The 17,394-nt window shown below is 38.0% G+C and overlaps 1 protein-coding gene across 2 annotated transcripts in view; it reads left to right on the top strand.

The window, feature by feature from the left end:
* The window catches only part of LOC127425688 (AT-rich interactive domain-containing protein 1A-like), a 106,885-nt gene that overhangs the window by 72,654 nt on the left and 16,837 nt on the right, over window positions 1–17,394 (top strand). For both annotated transcript variants that reach the window (XM_051671908.1, XM_051671907.1), the window contains 4 exons: window positions 14,829–15,069; window positions 15,275–15,349; window positions 16,397–16,561; window positions 16,769–17,075. In XM_051671908.1, coding sequence (XP_051527868.1) covers window positions 14,829–15,069; window positions 15,275–15,349; window positions 16,397–16,561; window positions 16,769–17,075 — 788 coding nt within the window. The remainder of the gene's footprint in view (window positions 1–14,828; window positions 15,070–15,274; window positions 15,350–16,396; window positions 16,562–16,768; window positions 17,076–17,394) is intronic.

The raw sequence follows: 17,394 nt of genomic DNA, 5'->3' as shown, positions 1-17,394 counted from the left end.
GACTCGCCAGCATAAATCGTGGAGAAAATATGTTTTAATGTCTGTGAAAGTCAAATTTGGCAATTTTCTGCTGACCTCAGACCTTTCCTGGGACTTTGCATGGAGAAAAAGCATTTTTTAATGTTGATCGATTTACGGGTGTTTTTCTGTTCACCACCATTGTTTTCTCCCGCTGATGGTCACAAATATGGCGGCTGTGGAAAAAAGTGATATCACTGAAACGGGTCAGTTGTGAGCTCCGAGGTTAAGCAGTGATGTATTCTTTTGTAAAAGCATTAACTTCATTTATAAAAAAAAAAATTCCTTTTGAAGAACTGCACTACCCATAATTCTGAAGAGAGATCAACCAATCAGAGAAGTGGCTGATACCACAGCATAGGAACTGTCACTCCCATGAAGCATTGTGAATCACGTAATCGAGTTGGTCTCCCTACACGCTCAAACAACGTTTATATTTGTATATATTTTAATGTTTTGCAATAAGCTTCAAAAATATTATTTTATACTTCTAATCAATGACTAGAAGTCATCATTTGCTTGATATGTTTGTCATTTTGTTTTACATTTGATTTTAATTATTTGCAATGCTTCATGGGATTGTAGTTCATTCTCTAATAAAATACGTTAAGGACAAAGTTTTGTACTTTTTGCATTTTTCCAAATCCTTTTTTTGCTTCTAAGTTTGTATTGTGATTCATCTCAGAACAGGTTTGGTTCATGGCTTCGAACTCTCTATTGAAGAATTAAATCTCTTAAATCTTTTAAATAGAGAAAAATACTTCCGGAACCAAGGCCGCCAAAAAAGTGGGCGATCCCAGTTGCACTTTATTAAAAACTTCAAGGACTGCAGTGTGTCAGCATCATCTGTGACTACATAAATCAGCATTATATCAAAGCAGAGATCATTCTGGTATATAATGATAACATATGAAGTCATGTAACAAATCACGCCTCACAGTATTTTATATATTGCTGTTGATTAAGCTTAATTTGTATTGAACGCAGAATATTCCTTCAGACCCAGACGCATGAATTCTTGTGTGTGGTTTTACCATGTTTTGCTAATAATAACTGCAATAATAACAATTTTTGAAGACAATGTGAGTGGTGCTTGTCAATGCAAAAGTAGCTGTCACATCTCGGTGGTTGCTTAGTATGAGTACTTAAAGTAACAGCACACCTCTCCTCAACAAATCACACGATTTAAGGTTGCTTACTCTGATAGCACACATACATCACCCAGACATCTATTTGATGGTGTTTACATCTGCAAGATGTATTTCTAATGTTGTTTGCTGATCTGCAATACATCTATAAGACATTCAGCAGATGTATTTGAGACTGAAGTTTGAACAGCAGTAACAGTGATGCTTGCTTTAGTCAGCTTGTGTATGTAGTGCAATAACTGTGTATGTGCTGAGACTGAGGCAGTAATGGCTGCTGGTTGAGGCCTCTCCCCATCACACAAACACACAGTCAGTGGGGTGGTGGTGCCCCCTCATGGATGACATCTGCACAGCTTCAGCTTTGCCTTCTTTAGCCTGGAAAGAGATGTTTGTAACCTCACATCCTACAAACATGAATAACAATTAGGTGCTTCATAATCTTACATTAAACCTTCAGTGTGTGTGCATTGTGAACTGGTTTCTATGGGTCTGCTTCATTAATGATTCTCAATGATTTCAAACTTGGATATCATGTTGCTTATCTAGATATGGGGATGCTGAGTAGACTTGGTTGACAGTGTGGTGAATGCGTATGTGTGTGTGTGTGTGTGTGTGCGTGACTGCACCGTGACCTCAGCGCGCTCAGAGGATAGAATGGGAATGCTTGGGGAGGGGGCGGCGGCGTCTACTTTGCACTTATGTGTCAAGCACGTGGACACAGTTACCATAGCAACCTCACAGATGCAGCTGCGTGTGTGTGTGGCATTTTTTTTTCTTTCTGTCCCCCTTTCTCTCTCTGTCGCTCGCACGCTCACTGCTTTTCCTCAGTCTAGCGTTTTGGCAACAGATGAGTGGGCGTGTGTGTGCGTCTGCGAGGGAAAGTTTGTGTGTGAAAGCAGGAAAAAGGCGAGGGAGTGGATCAGCGACCAAAGCCAGTGCGAGGCGCATAGGGTCAAAGAAAATCTGTGACTCAATTCTGAACCCTGACGTGTTTCACCACTGTTTTATCTTTGACAGGATTTCTCGTAACCCTGTTATGACTGGCTTCAATAAAGCATCACATAAACAGCATTTATGTAGTTTAGAAATGTCCTCTGTTTTTGTAGTTAGGCTTGTGTGAAAGAACATGGCTGCCATATTGACTCAATTGATATTTAACGTTTATTTTAGACTGGAAACGTATCTTTTTTTTAGGGTTTTGACAAGTTTATTACCCTTTGGAGATTTTAGATTGGGCAGATATGTTTGGGAAAGGGTGTTTTAGGAGTGTACAGGCTGGTTAGCACTGGAGCGAACATGAATTTAAGATGGCTGCCGCACTGCAACACGCAGGCCTAAATCTCTCTCTTGTAGTGTTGATAGAGGCGTTAAGAGCATAATTTAAATGATTTTAAATGTTAATTGTCTGGTTTTAACTATTAATTGATTAATTTGTAAATGTTATGTATTTGTTACCATAGGATGATGTTTTTTTTTCTCTTGTGTTTGATAGGTTATGAGGTATTTGAAGATATCTTTGTCAGTGGCTGTTATTTAGCAGCTCTGTGCTAGGCTAACAGTGAGCGGTTTAATGTATCACAAAGTCAACAGAAGAAACTTTCATCAACTGGCTTTTTTGGCAATTTGAATTTCTAGAAATTAAAGTCTTAGTAAAACATTTTTCACACACTCATTTTTTTTTAAATGTATATACATGCATCACAGGAGATCTGTCATTTTTTGTATTTTCCCCTAAATTTCCACCACAGTGTCATTTCCAGCACATCTCAAATTCTGTATTGTGTTTGAAATGGAAATGTTTTTCTCCTTTGTCTTGCTAAGGCTAATTTCATAGCTAACATTTTATGTATCCTAAATATACACAATTAAATAATATTTGTACACATTTTGCAGAATTTGGCAAAATTACAGCTTGATTAGAAATCACGATTTTTCTTTGTTTTTGTCAACCATCACTTGTCTTATTTCATCTCAAGCATGCTTTTCACTGACACATTTGTCCACTTTAACAAGTGCACTGACTTTTGAAAAATCATTAGCATTTGTATTTAATTTGTATTTTTATGATGGATTTTCAATCTGACCAACTCCTGACTGCTGCTGTTTAACCTCCTGAGAACCCCACGTGCATTTTCCATTTCATTTTTTGATCTGTAATTAGTAGCAACTAATTAACAAGCCTATATATATATATATACACACACAGAGCAAATAGTTTTCCTAAAAATGTATGTCCTCATATGTTGACAGTGAGGCTAAGTTGTGAAATATTAGGAAATACCAAGCTGTAGAAAGTTTTTTAGATTTTTATTTTATTTATTTTTTTCATCAAATTGTTTGTTTTCAGAAGTGTTAGTTATTCATGTTTTTGAGAATTTATAGACATTACAAATGATTTTCTAGAAAGATGAATACATAATTCTCATTAAAAGTAATGGCTGGCATCATCAAATCACTGCCAAACGTGTTAAAGGATTAGTTCACCCAAACATGAAATTCTGTCATTATTCACTTACCCTGATGTCTTCCCAGATGTGTTTGATTGTCTTTCTTCAGCAGAACACAAATGAAGATTTTTAGAAGAAGATTGAGCTCTATCAGGTCCTTATAATGGAAGTACATGTGTGCCAGCACTTTGACAGTCCAAAAGTCATATTTAGTCAGTATAAAAGTAATCCATGTGACTCCAGTCGATCAATGAATGTCTTCTGAAGCAAATCGCTACATTTATGTAAGAAACACGTTGATAAAGTTTTTAATAGAGCCGTCAGAATTAACGTGTTAACGCATGCAATTTATTTAAAAAGTTTTACGCATTAATTTTTCTTAATCGTGATTGATGGATTTACCATTAATACAGCATAAACACTGGTGTGAAGGGTGGAAACTTTGTAATGTGTCCACCCGGAGTCATTACACTGACGCACACGCCACAGTGCCAGAGCCCTTGTACCAAGATGGGCCTACAAGCGTAGCATAAAATAGCATAACATGGCAGTCCTATAGACATTCTATGGGCGGAACTGTCTTAACACGCTTGTTGATTGTTACACTCTCTGCTATGATAGAAGAAACTCTGACAGTGCTTCCCTGTCAGTGATCAAATTATGGCGAAAGGAGCTCTTAACACTATTTGATGTACAAAACAGGCACAGATGGGACTTGCGATAGAAATCAAGTATTTTCAGCCTATGTAAGGCATGTTTTAATTACCACAGAAGCAGATCAATTTAACTATCACCAAAACGCAGAATAAGACGTTTTTGTCTGCAAGTGGCACGTGACGCTGGCGTTGCCGCTTTGACGTGAATCATGAATGCGGCTTCACGATTGCTGTAACAAAGTGGATAGCCACAGTCTACTGGCAGATTAATATTGTGGAGGATGACAGTTTAAGAGATTTAATGCCTATGGGGAGATTAGTTCTTTCAATTAGTCAAACTCCCACTTAGACTTTGGGAAATGTTTAATGTTACTTGAATTGGTGATATTGTAGGGGATTGTCTTTTATATTGTTTAAGGTTTCATTTGGAAAATGTTAATAAAGCATTATATTGTTACATATTTTTTTGTTTTCTTTCCTCTGATGAAAATTAATTTTGACAAGAAAATAAGTGTATCTATAGTGTCAAAGTTCGGCACTTTTAAAAATTGGCAATTAATCGTGATTTAACTACAAAAAATTATGCGATTAATCGCGATTAAAAAATTTAATTGACTGACAGCACTAGTTTTTAACTGTAAAAAAGCGCTTCCTGCCAGCAGCTGACACAAAGCATGACGTAAAAGCGTCGGCGAGTTCACGCGAGAGTTCAGCCATTTCAAACAGCCACAGAGACCTGGATGGAAGCACCGATTTAAAGTTAAAAAAGTTTTAATTTTTGAATTGTTTCTTACCTAAACCTATTTATACACTTCAAAAGACATTAATTGATTGACTGGAGTTGTGTGGATTACTTTTATGCAGCATAAATGTGACTTTTGGAGCGTCAACGTGCTGGCACCCGTGTACTTCCATTATAAGGACCTGACAGAGCTCTATCTTTATTCTACATTTGAAAAGTGTCAAAAATAAATGATAACGGCATGGTAACAATCATTGGGGTTTACGATCATATTTAATCAAATTACACAATGATGACTGTAAGACTTCATAGATATTACAGTTTTCATTTTCTGTTCACGCAAGATTTTCTGTAAAGCTGCTTTGAAACGATGTGTTGTGAAAAGTGCTATACAAATAAAAATGACTTGACTAAAAAGTTTCCAATTCAGTTTAAATGAGACCTTCAGATAATAAAAAGAAAAAAGTTGAAATCTGTTAGTTTTCATAAAAATCAACCCCTGGGACATGAAAGTGCCTAATGTTGAAGAAACACCCTTTTACCTTGACATTTTTCCTTACAAACATTTTCCATGTTAATGCTTGTGTCTTCCATAGTTACTACTATTGTCTGTACTGTAAAACCAAATATCAAGTTTCATTGTGGTAACTATAGCTACAGTATTTAGTCAGAAACCATTGGTAAGTTTTTTTTGTATTTGTTATATCAGGCATGTGGTTGTTTTTAAATAATAATATGCTTCGTCTTTTGTAAGCATGTGTTGGTAGTAGTTCAGGACAGAGGCTGAGTTTGGAAACCTAGAGAGCTTCCTACCTAGACAAAATTTTTGGGCATCAAAGGTGCTTTCGAACATTCAAATCTTACGGCCAGCGAGAGAGAAATATAAAGAGACATAAAGATAAGCTGAGGAACAGCCTGGAGGATCTGTCTGTGAATGAGTGTTTGAGTCTGGCATATTGCTCTGTCAGACAGTGTAAAATGTCACTCAGTGCTTCTCTCATTCCGTGACCTGTGCTTCTCCACTTGACCTCTGTGTGAGTTTTCAGGAGAGCTCAGTCTGACCTCTGATGACGACTCCATCTTTAGGGATCACTGGGTCAGGTAGACTCATGTGAGGCTGCTGTGAATGGCTTCAGATAAACTCTCAGCCCGACTCTGAGTCAGATGACTACTCTTATGATAGCTGTGTGAGAGCGTGGGGGGGGGGTGGCGGCACAGGAAGGGAATAATTTTCTCTTATATTCATTTCTACCAGTGTCCTATTCCTAGCAGATTAATATTTATTGGGTCCATATTCTACACTTTTTGTAGCATGTGTTTATTCCCTGAAGTCAACTTGTAATATCAAGGTTTAGTCAAGGTGCTCCAGGGTGCTTTCATGTTCATTTTCCACCCTCTCTCTGACTCACGCTGTGGATGTGTGTCGTCGTGCTTTCTATCAAAGCCACGGGTTTCAATACTTATAATATTTTGATTCTTATTGAATTCTACTCAATTGATTATTTGGTTCTTGTTGGAGACATGGAAACCAACGGACAAGGATCTGCTTTTATGGTGGAAAGAAAATGCGTAGTGGTACGAGAAACTCATTTTATCAAAACCAAACTTTCAGCTCTTGTTTTTCTGAACAGTAACATTTGAAATGATAAAAATGGGATGGCCTTTATGTAGACTCAGAGTTTTTGCAGTCAGTATTGGTTTTTATGTTTCTTAGCTTCGGGTGCATGCAAATGTATTTACTTGTAATTTTTATGCATATTATTAGTTTCATCATAGTTTATTGAAGTTACCTCATTTTGAAAAGTTCATGGTAAAATTTGTGAATTAAGCAAAATAATAATTTTCATGTCATACTTATTATTTTTAACTTTAAATTTACAAGTAATCGATTACAATTTTTTTGTGGGTTTGTTACTCAACTAATATTTATTTTGAAAATGCACATCTGTATCTCTCTCTCTCTCTCTCTTGCTCTCTTTCTCTCACACACACACACATACACATGTACACATACACCCTGCTGTCCTCGTAGTCTTCATTAATTAATGCCTCTACTTTGGGATCAGTGATGCTTTGAGATCAATCTCCCCAGAGTGCAATCATGTTGCATTCTTTCTGGCCACACAAACATCACTTAGGTCAAATACACAAGCACACTCATGCACATTGAGACACTCAACCATACACTCCTGGGTAATAAACACTTTCCTCATGGGTCACACTCTGGAATCTGCTATTAGATGCATGCATGCCAACACAAACACACATTATAATTTCCTGTAAGTAGACTTGGGTCATACAACCCCAATTTCGAAAAAAAGTTGGGACAGTATAAAAAATGCTAATAATAACAAAAATGAGTGATTTGTCAATTATATTCACCCTTTGCTATATTGAAAGCACTACAACTAAACATTATATGATGTTATACCTTGTGAATTTCATTGTTTTTTTTAATGTACAGTAATTTCAGATCAGATGATTGCAACACACTCAAAAAAGTTGGAACAGTCGAGTGTTTACCACTGTGAAACATAACCATTTCTTTTAATAACACTTATTAAGCATTTAGGCACTGAAGACACAAGTTTAAGTTTATATTCATCCATTATACAGGTCTTCAGCTGCACAATTGTACAGGGTCTTCATTGCCATATTGTGTACTTCATAATGCACCACACATTCTCAATTGGAGATGGTCAGGACTGCAGGCAGGCCAATCTAGCACCCGCAATCTGTGCTAATTTGGCCAGTATGTGGTTTGATGTTGTCCTGCTGAAAATGCCAGGATGTCCCTAGAAAAGACGGTGCTGGGTGTGGAAGTATATGTTGCTCCAAAATTTGTACATATCTGTCCGCATTAATGGTACCCTCACAGATGTGTGAGTTACCCATGCCATGGGCTTTGACACACCCCTGGCACATACAGACACTAGCTTTTGGACCTGACGCTGATAACAGCTTGGATGGTAATTTTCCTCTTTGGCCCGGAGAACACGACGGCTGTGTTTATCAAAAACTAGTTGAAATGTGGACTTATCGGACAAAAAAGCATGGTTCCACTGTTCTACTTTCTTAAGATGAGACCGAGCCAGGAGAAGTCGGCAGCGCTTCTGGACATTGTTGATGTAGGGCTTCTGGTTTGCACAGTAAAGTCTTAACTTGCATCTGTGGATGCAGCAGCGAATGGTGTTGACTAACAAAGGTTTACTAAAGTAATCCCAAGCCCATGTTCATGATATCCATTACGGATGAATGGTTTTCATCTTGTCCTTTATGCACTGAGATTTGACCAGATTCCTTGAATCTTTTAACTATATTGTGCACTGTAGAGGGTGAAATGCCCAAAATCCTTCCAAATTGTCTTTGGGGAACATTGTTCTCAAAGTGCTGGATTATTTGCTGAAGGATCTGTTGGCAAATTGACAAGTCTCGAATGATCCTTGATCTTAAAGGACTAGGCTGTTTTTGGAGGCTCCTTATGTAAAATGACACAATTGCCTCATCAGTTTAACATCTCCTGTTTCACATTGCCTTATTTTAACTTGTGAAATTGTTAGTAGTCTTAAATTGCCCCTGTCCCAACTTTTTTGGAGTGTGTTGCAATCATCTGATTTGAAATTACTGTACATTTAAAAAATAAATAAATAAATAAATAAAAAAAATGAAATTCACAAGGTTAAACATCATATGTTTAGTTGTAGTGCTTTCAATATAAAAAAGGGTGAATATAATTTACAAATAACTATTTGTTTTTAGCATTTTTCATACTGTCCCAACTTTTTCGGAATTGGGGTTGTACAAACACTCTGTGTGTGTGTGTGTGTGTGTGTGTGTGTCTGGCAGTTAAAACAGCAGTCTGAATCAGCGTCGTCCTCCTGTCTCTCCCTCTGAGGTTCCTCCAGCAGGTCACAGCCCAAAAATAGCAGCGGGCGCCGTTTCAAGTGCAAAACCACCGACTTTGGGGCCGCAGCCAGTCTGCGAGTGTGAGATTTCTATGGGAATACTTGGCCATGCTCCAGTCGGGCTCTGTGTGAGTGTGTGTTTCTCGTTCCACTCCCACTTTTTTTTTTTTTTTTCCCCTACTGATCTGACTGGCAGATGAGCTTGCAAATTTTCACTGAACACATGGGCTCCACGTGACTATGGTTTAGTGTGTAAATATTCAGGCACGTTCGTGAACACACTCCTCTGCTGGGAGGCTTTATGACTGACTGCCAGAATGATTTCAGCATCACATCCCATATGGACTCACTGCTCATTTTGCTCTGGCTTGTTTTCAGGCAGCTAACGCTCGGTAATGGGCACAAGCCTAAAATAATCAAAAGCACATGGTAGTGCAAAAATATCCATGTTTTTTTTTCTTCTTCATATATATCGCTGGAATGTGTTCTCATCTAATACTAGCTTATTTCTTTATTGTTTCCCAAAGTGGGCTGCCCGTGTTTCCATAAGTCATTATTTTTGTATAGCTGGTGTTTGTGTTATTTGTATGTTTCTTGTTTTGTTTTTTGTTTTTTTGCACAATTAGTTTAAAAGGCACAATTCACAGGCTGTTGTTTGCCCTTATTTAACACCATACCATACATTTAACTAGATTGATTTTCTGAAGAATATACAAGTGTATGTGGTTGCTAAGGTGTTCTGAGGAGCCATTTTTGTGTATTGTAACCTATTACAGAACATTCTTAATGACAAGTTTAAATGCTTTTTAAACTCTAATTTAATTTGTTTTTTGACTTAGAAAAGAACCTTGAACACTAAGAAACTAAATAAATAGTTAAATACACAAATACATATATTAAAATAAGCATTAAATAAATAATTGAAATTAAATATAAATCAAGTGCTCACTATGTCTTAAAATTCCTCTTTCAGCCATGCTTATCGTCCAAGATTTTTTATTTTTTTACATTCTTAATCTCCATAAAATTAAATATTTATAAATGATAATAAAGTTTACCATTCATAAATTATTTTTACCAGCCATGAAACTATTTTGCATTATATTTTATTAAAAACAAAAAACTGTTATGTCCTTTAAAACTGCGCAGAACACTGTGCCACTTGAGATGAGTAAGTCTCTGTCTCTCTGTGAAACGGCACTTGACATGATGATTTGGTGTGATTTGGTAGTTTTGTTTTCTTAAATTGGCCGAATTCTTTCATCTGCTCTTCAAAATATAATAAAATGTGTTCCTTCAAGCGCACATCTCTGTGTCTAAGCAACAGCATCTCTTGTCAAATGTCACTCTTGCCCTTTTCAAACCTGGTATTTAAGGTATAGTTTACACAGAAATGAAAATGTAGTCAGTTTACTCACCCCTGTGTTATAACCTCATATAACTTTCTTTCTTTTTCTTAACACAAAGGGAGAAACTGTGGACTTCCAGTTTAGACGATATAGGGAGCGGATGGTCTGCGTGAGTCTCTCAACAATTTTAGCTTGAATCATTTTAATCCCCACGAACTGCTAATAGTAACTGGACCGATATCTTCTAAAATTAATCTTCTTTCTGCATTTGAGGTAAAATGCCCAATCCAAAACATAAAACCGATCAAGGCACGAAGGAGGCTACAATAAGTAGTAAAGTGGCACAAATGGTGGCAGCCTCGGGCACAAGAGTCACTATGCTGACTGCAGAGCTTGAAAAACAATGCAAATATTTTAAAGAAGACTGGAGTGCAATAGTCAAGTCCTCCTTCGCTCCTATTCAGTTGTCGATAGACACTTTTCAACAAACTGTGGATACATTTGGGAAGCGCATCACTTCTGTGGAAACAATGGCGGGTGAGAACAAAGCGGTGGCGGATATTTCGGAATTAAGAGCGACGAATTAAGCACTTTTGGACCATCTAGATGATTTGGAGAATCATTCGCACAGAGCAGATCTTCGGAAAACGTTCCGGAGAATAGCGAAATGGGAACCGAGATGGTCAAATTTGCCTCCGACTTGCTGAAAGAAGTCATGGGGAAACAGGTGTTTGAAAAATCACCTGAACTTGAAAGAGCACATCGCACATTAGCACCAACACCTAAGGAAGGTAGTCTACGAGGCCCATTATTGTCTGTTTTCATCAGGATAAGGAGTGCGCTTTCAGATGGTCCAGACAGCGTGAGCTGCAATATCAAGGGAAGACTCTGAGGCTTTACCTCGACGTGAGCCCAAGCCTCTCTAAAAAGCGTGCAGCCTTCAAACACATTAAAGCAGCACTGTACCAGAAAGGAATTCACTTCAGACTGGTGTATCCTGCCCGACTGCGAATTACATATGAGGGGGAGACCATCACCTTTGAGACAGCATCTGATGCCGAAGCCTTCTATGCTCAGCAGATCAACGCGAACGCCACTGCAGAAGAGTAACATGACTTAGCCTACTCATACTGGAATGGAACAGACCGAGGAATAAAATAACGGTATGCAAGTACCTGATGACGTTCCAGTTATGGACCTCATGGATAATCTGGCTAGTGACACTTGGAGATAAATACTGGGCTGGTTATAGTTGAACATTTGTTGAACTTATGTTATACTTGGAGTAATATGGGAACGATATTGTATGTCGATGCACTGGTTATTATGCTATATAACTCTAACATTAGACTTTTTTTTTTCAAATTGTTGTGGGGGGTGAAACGTATAACTTTCATATTTTTGGGAGCTCTAAAGAGGAGTGAATAAGGTTATGATGGTTTACTGGAAGTGTTATAGTATTGGAGTCCTGCAGCTTGCCTCAGTTGGGGAGGCAAACATAGGAAAAGGGGTTCTAAGGAACTTGGGACGGGAACTGCCTTTTTCTTAGACTTTTTGTTTTTGTTACCTTTAGGGTGTATTTGTAATGTTTTTACATGGTTCTTGATAAGTTGCAAGGATATTGTGAAATTAATTCTGTTACCTGTTGAGATGAGTCATAAGCACTACACTGTTCTTTGTTACAATAAGTAACTGATGACTGATGCATCAGGAAATAGAGAGAGAGCGGGGATATCAGCCATCAGATTCACATCCTGGAATGTAAAGGGCTTAAATGGGCCAATAAAACGGACAAACATTTTCTTTCACCTTAAACATCTTAAAACGGATATAGCCTTCCTTCAGGAAACACACTTGCTTAATTTGGATCACCTTAGACTGAAGAAATCATGGATAGGTCACATTTTTCATTCCAAGTTTAATGCAAAACAAGTGGAACAGCCATACTAGTACACAAAAGAATACAATTTTCAGTTTCTAAGATTAATGCTGACCCCCCAAGTTTGTTATATTATCGTTTGGGGGCATTTCTTTCACACTCCTGTTGTGCTGGTGAATGTTTATTGTCCCAACTGAGACTGTTACATTAGTGAATAAGCTTGTTTCTGCGCCGCCCAATTTAAATCCACACTATTTGATTCTGGGTGGAAACTCAATTGTGTTATTGATCCAATCTTAGACTGCTCTAATCCCAAATCACATGCTCTCTCTAAAATGGCAACCTGCTTATCATCGTTTCTGAGCCAAACTGGGTGTGTAGATCATTGGCGTTTCCTCAGTCCTCATAGTAAGGCATTTTCTTTTCTCACATGTGCATCGTTATACCAGAATTGATTATTTTTTCATTGGTAAAAACCTTTTGACTTCATTAAAAGGGGTGGAATATCCAGCCATTGTGGAATCTGACCATGCTCCCTTACTACTTGATCTATCATTTTCTTTGAACTACACTGGTTGTCCTTTGTGGCGGTTTAATTCTAGGCTCTTGTCAGACAAAGCATTTTGCCAGTTCATATCAATATCAATTGATAACTTTCTGAACTCTAATTCATCAAACTTGGTTACTCCTTTCCTTTTATAGGAGACTTTTAAAGTTGTTATCAGGGGAGACATCATATCATATTCTGCCTTTGTGAATAGCGAGAGAAGGAAAAAACAGCAACAGCTTATTAATGCAATATCAGAAATTGATCACAAGTATTCCACATCACCTATGCCTGAACTTTATAAAGAAAGAATTGCTCTTCATACTCAATACAATTTGATTTCAACATCTCAAACAGAGCAGTTTATTCTTCGTTCACGTGGATTTTTCTATTTTCTACGTGGGGAAAAGGCTGGTCGACTAATAGCCCATCAACTTCTTCATCACAGATTATTTCTCAAATTGAGGTCGAATCTGGCGAATTGTTTGTAAATCCCCTCAATTAATAATACTTTAAAAAAAAAACTTTATTCTAATTTATATAAATCAGAGAAACCAGTTGTGATCAGTTATTGCTTGTAGAATTCTTTAATAAAATAAATGTACCAACCATTTCATCTGAACAAGAAGAGTTGGATCAACCCATTCATTTTAAGGAAATTACTAAGGCAATTTCTTCAATGCAGAGTGGCAAAAGCCCAGGGCCTGATGGATTTCCAATTAAATTTTATTAGACATTTTCTGTCAAATTAGCCCCCTTAGCACTTTGTCGACATCCCTTACTGAAGCATTAATTAACCTTTTATTGAAACCCAACAAGGAGGCAACCAAGTGTAGTTCATACTGGCCAATTTCTCTGCTAAATTCCGAAGTAAAATGTTTTGGTGAAGTTACTGGTTATTCGTTTGGAGTCAGCCTTCATCAATATAATTTCAGCCGATCAAACTGGTTTCATTAAGGGCATTGGAACTTATTTTCCAATGTTCGCCGACTTCTCAATGTCCTTCACGCTCCCCCGTCTCATGATATTCCGGAAGTTATAGTATCACTCTATGCGGAAAAGGTGTTCGACTGCGTCGAGTGGGATCATCTTTTTTTTTTTTTTTTTTTTTTTAAATAGTTAAGACATTGGAATAAATATAAGAATCTAGGTAGGACATTCATTTTAACACAATTCACCCTGGCAGCTAAGCTCATATATAAGCCCTTTTTTATGTCTTTGAGTAGCTCATGAACATTAACTTTTGTTTTATGTTGCAGTTTAAAGTTGCTGGTCACTGATAACAAATGCAAATAATTACTTTCATTTGGCGAGTGTACATTTTGTTCCCTGGATATGTATCTTGATTTGTGGTTGGAAGCTACAGTGCGTTCAGAAAATTTTAAATGATTTGGCTAATAGTTTATCCAGATTTTTTTCTAAATTTTGTAGCGTCCTTGTTGATAACTGTTTGGTGATTATTGCGGTATACTGCATTACCAAATACCGGTATATCTAGTTCTGAGTTGTTTTTAGCACATTGCTGTGCTGTTGATAGGGCTTTCTGGGTGATTGTTAGGATGTTGCCAGGTGGTTGCTAGTGTTCTGGGATTATTTTTTGGCTATTCCATGGTGAAATCCAGGTCCTTGAAGCTGGCATGGCTTTAAAAGCATACAAGCAGCTAGTATTTTGGGTGGTTGCTTGTTAACCCAAGTCAAAAGAGTTGAGGGTTCTTTGCTTTTTTTTTTTTTTTGCCATTTTATCATCTGTCAGACAAAAATTCTAAAGAACTGTCTGCGTGCCTCCCAGATTTTCTCGACAGACGGACAATTCGCATCTGTGTGCATGCGCCTGCCATAGTCTGTACTAAAAGCTTATCACAAAGGAGTCATAGTGTGCATGCGTTGAATGTGTTTGAATTCGCTCTCTGTCAAAAGAGTATACTTTTAAAGGCTGAGCACTCGACCATGTGTAAGATGACACTGAAAAGCGAAGTAAACCTGAGCCTTATGTCTGATTACTGAAAGGTAACAAGATGTATCATTTATTTGTGTAGGGCAAAAAGTGTGGGATGATTTAAACGTAACAGTTGGGGTTACGTGTTTGTAAGCAATAACACTAGTAACACATATTCATTCCTTCCTTTATTTTGTGCAGGATCTGTCAGGCTCCATTGATGATCTCCCCACAGGCACTGAAGGTGCTTTAAGCCCAGGTGTGAGCACTTCGGGCGTATCTAGCAGTCAGGGTGAGCAGAGCAACCCAGCGCAGTCACCCTTCTCTCCCCACACCTCCCCTCACCTACCGGGCATACGTGGCCCTTCACCTTCACCTGTCGGCTCACCCGCCAGCGGCGCGGCCTCACGCACAGGACCTCTCTCACCCGGAACCATGCCAGGTAGGAAGCTCATTTACAGCATTTCTATATCATCGCTTGCTGTACTTACAGTTTGAAGTTTAAGTATAGTATTCTGGAAATGCAGAAAGCTGCAGAAGAATACAGTAATTATTATTATTATTCTTTTTTTTTTTTTCTGCATTTTGAAGAATACGATTATCAAAAGTTGCCCACTTGTTTACTTTTTTATTTACACTATCTCTAGGAAACCAGATGCCCCCCAGGCCCTCTAGTGTCCAGTCAGATGGCATGTTACATTCCTCCATGGGTCAGGATAGAGGTGAGTCTTGTTACTCTTGAATGAGCTACTGTGACATTTTTGTTACGACCTGAATTTACCCTTCTGGGCCCACCCCTTAAAGTTATCTTGTGTAAAGAAACATTTTGAACTTGTGTAGCTAGAAGCTCTTAATCACTGTAGTGAAGCAACAAATTAGGAGGAGAAGGTGCTGGAAATGGACTGAATTGCTCACCTTTTTTCACGTTTTGGTAGTAAAACCAAAGTTTAACATAAGATAATGCAGTTATTTTGGTGCTTGTTTTAATTGGGAGCATCTGTGTAAGTAATGATATGCCATTTTCCATATACTGTTTGTTTTATGATAAGTGAAATAACGAAAAAAGCATCGTTTTATGTATGAGGGGCAATCATTACTGTGTTGTCACGTTTAAATAATTCACTTGCAGCTCCAGTGTAAATGGTTAAAAGTAAACTATTAAAGGTTTAACTGGACCGCAAAGCAATGCCGATGCAAATGTAAATTAGTACATAATATGCTACTGTTTTATAATAATAACAATAATATACAAAAATATATTTCCATAATAATTTCTTTAAAATAAAAAAAAATATTATTGGGTTCCAAAAAATACACAGGTACACAGTAAACGAATACAAGGTGATGTGAATCTATTTTATTTTTCTCCCTCCATGTTTTACTGTATTTTCTATTTATTTAGTCTGGTTCTTTTTAATATGGCTCAAATGTGAACACACTTTCTTGAACAGTAATTCTTTTGGCAGTAGAGTATCTTTGCACATGACTTAATTTTGGCCAAAAGGAAATACAAGTTGTTGTTTTTTATGTTAATAATCATATCGCAGTTAAAATCGCTTTTGCGATATTTTTCAAAATAATTGCAATTTGATTTTTTTGTCTGAATCGTTCAGCACTATTGTATCCCTAGTTTATAGCTGACTTGAATGTCGACACAAGTTGGGAAAACTGTTTCCACACCAATCAAATGAGCTCTGGTCTGCACTAAAATCTCTAGTGTGAAAAAGTCCTAAAGAGTACTGAAGAGTAATCGTGTCCTCTCTCTTCAGTATATATGCGAAACCCTCAGATGCCATACGGCTCTCCACAACCGGCATCCACTTTATCTCCACGGCAATCATCTGGAGGCCAAATGCATGGTGGGATGGGTTCCTTCCCGCAGAACAACTCCATGGGCAACTATGGACCACAGAGTGGCCAGTATGGACCACAAGGTGAGACAGTTTGATTTAACACCAGTGATGCTGGTGGAATCTAGAACATTAAGAGCAATGGGAACTGACCAGCATTGAATAGTTTGTAGGCCTATTCACACCAAGCGATAAAGACTGGTTACTTTGTTCTATGATTTTCTATTATGTTCTGCAGGTATATTCTGGAGTACTGTTTCCATGATTCTTACATGCATCTCTTTTGCACAGGTTACCCGAGGCCACCAGGTTATGGAGGTATGCCTAATGCTAATTATCCGGGTGGTCCTGGAATAGGTGGCTCCATGAATCCTATGGCAGGGCAGGGTGGAGGGGGACCGTATGGAGGGATGCCTCCCGGGCGCATGGGTCCGGGACAGATGAGTACGAGGCCATATGGTCCTGGCATGGCCCCCAACATGGGCGGCATGCCCCCTCAGGTGGCATCTGGGATGTGTCCTCCTCCTGGAATGAACAGGAAGCCCCAGGATCCTGCTGTGGCAGGCATGCACCACGGCCCATCCAACTCAATACACAGGTAGAAAGCATTACATGATTCATTCGAAGTAGCTGGATTGTAAAGTGTTAGTGTTGGGCAAAATCTTACCCACTTGGACGGAAAAGCCTGATCAAAAAAATGTTGTAGCTTATCATGTAAATGCAGTCATAATTAAACAGTACTTCAGTGTAGATGATGTAGTATAGAATACTACAGTTTATTTTTGTGTTGAACCTGGAACATTCCTTTACATATAACTGATATTGTTTTTCAGTTGCAATGCACAAAATAGCCTAATAATACATACATCACAATTCAAAAAATTGTAATGGTCCTAAAATATGCTAAACACACTCAC

This window comes from Myxocyprinus asiaticus, chromosome 34 (assembly GCF_019703515.2).
Source record: "Myxocyprinus asiaticus isolate MX2 ecotype Aquarium Trade chromosome 34, UBuf_Myxa_2, whole genome shotgun sequence".
Lineage (NCBI taxonomy): Eukaryota > Metazoa > Chordata > Actinopteri > Cypriniformes > Catostomidae > Myxocyprinus > Myxocyprinus asiaticus.
Note: the sequence above shows the minus strand (reverse complement) of the source record. Positions and strands in the feature narration are given on the sequence as shown.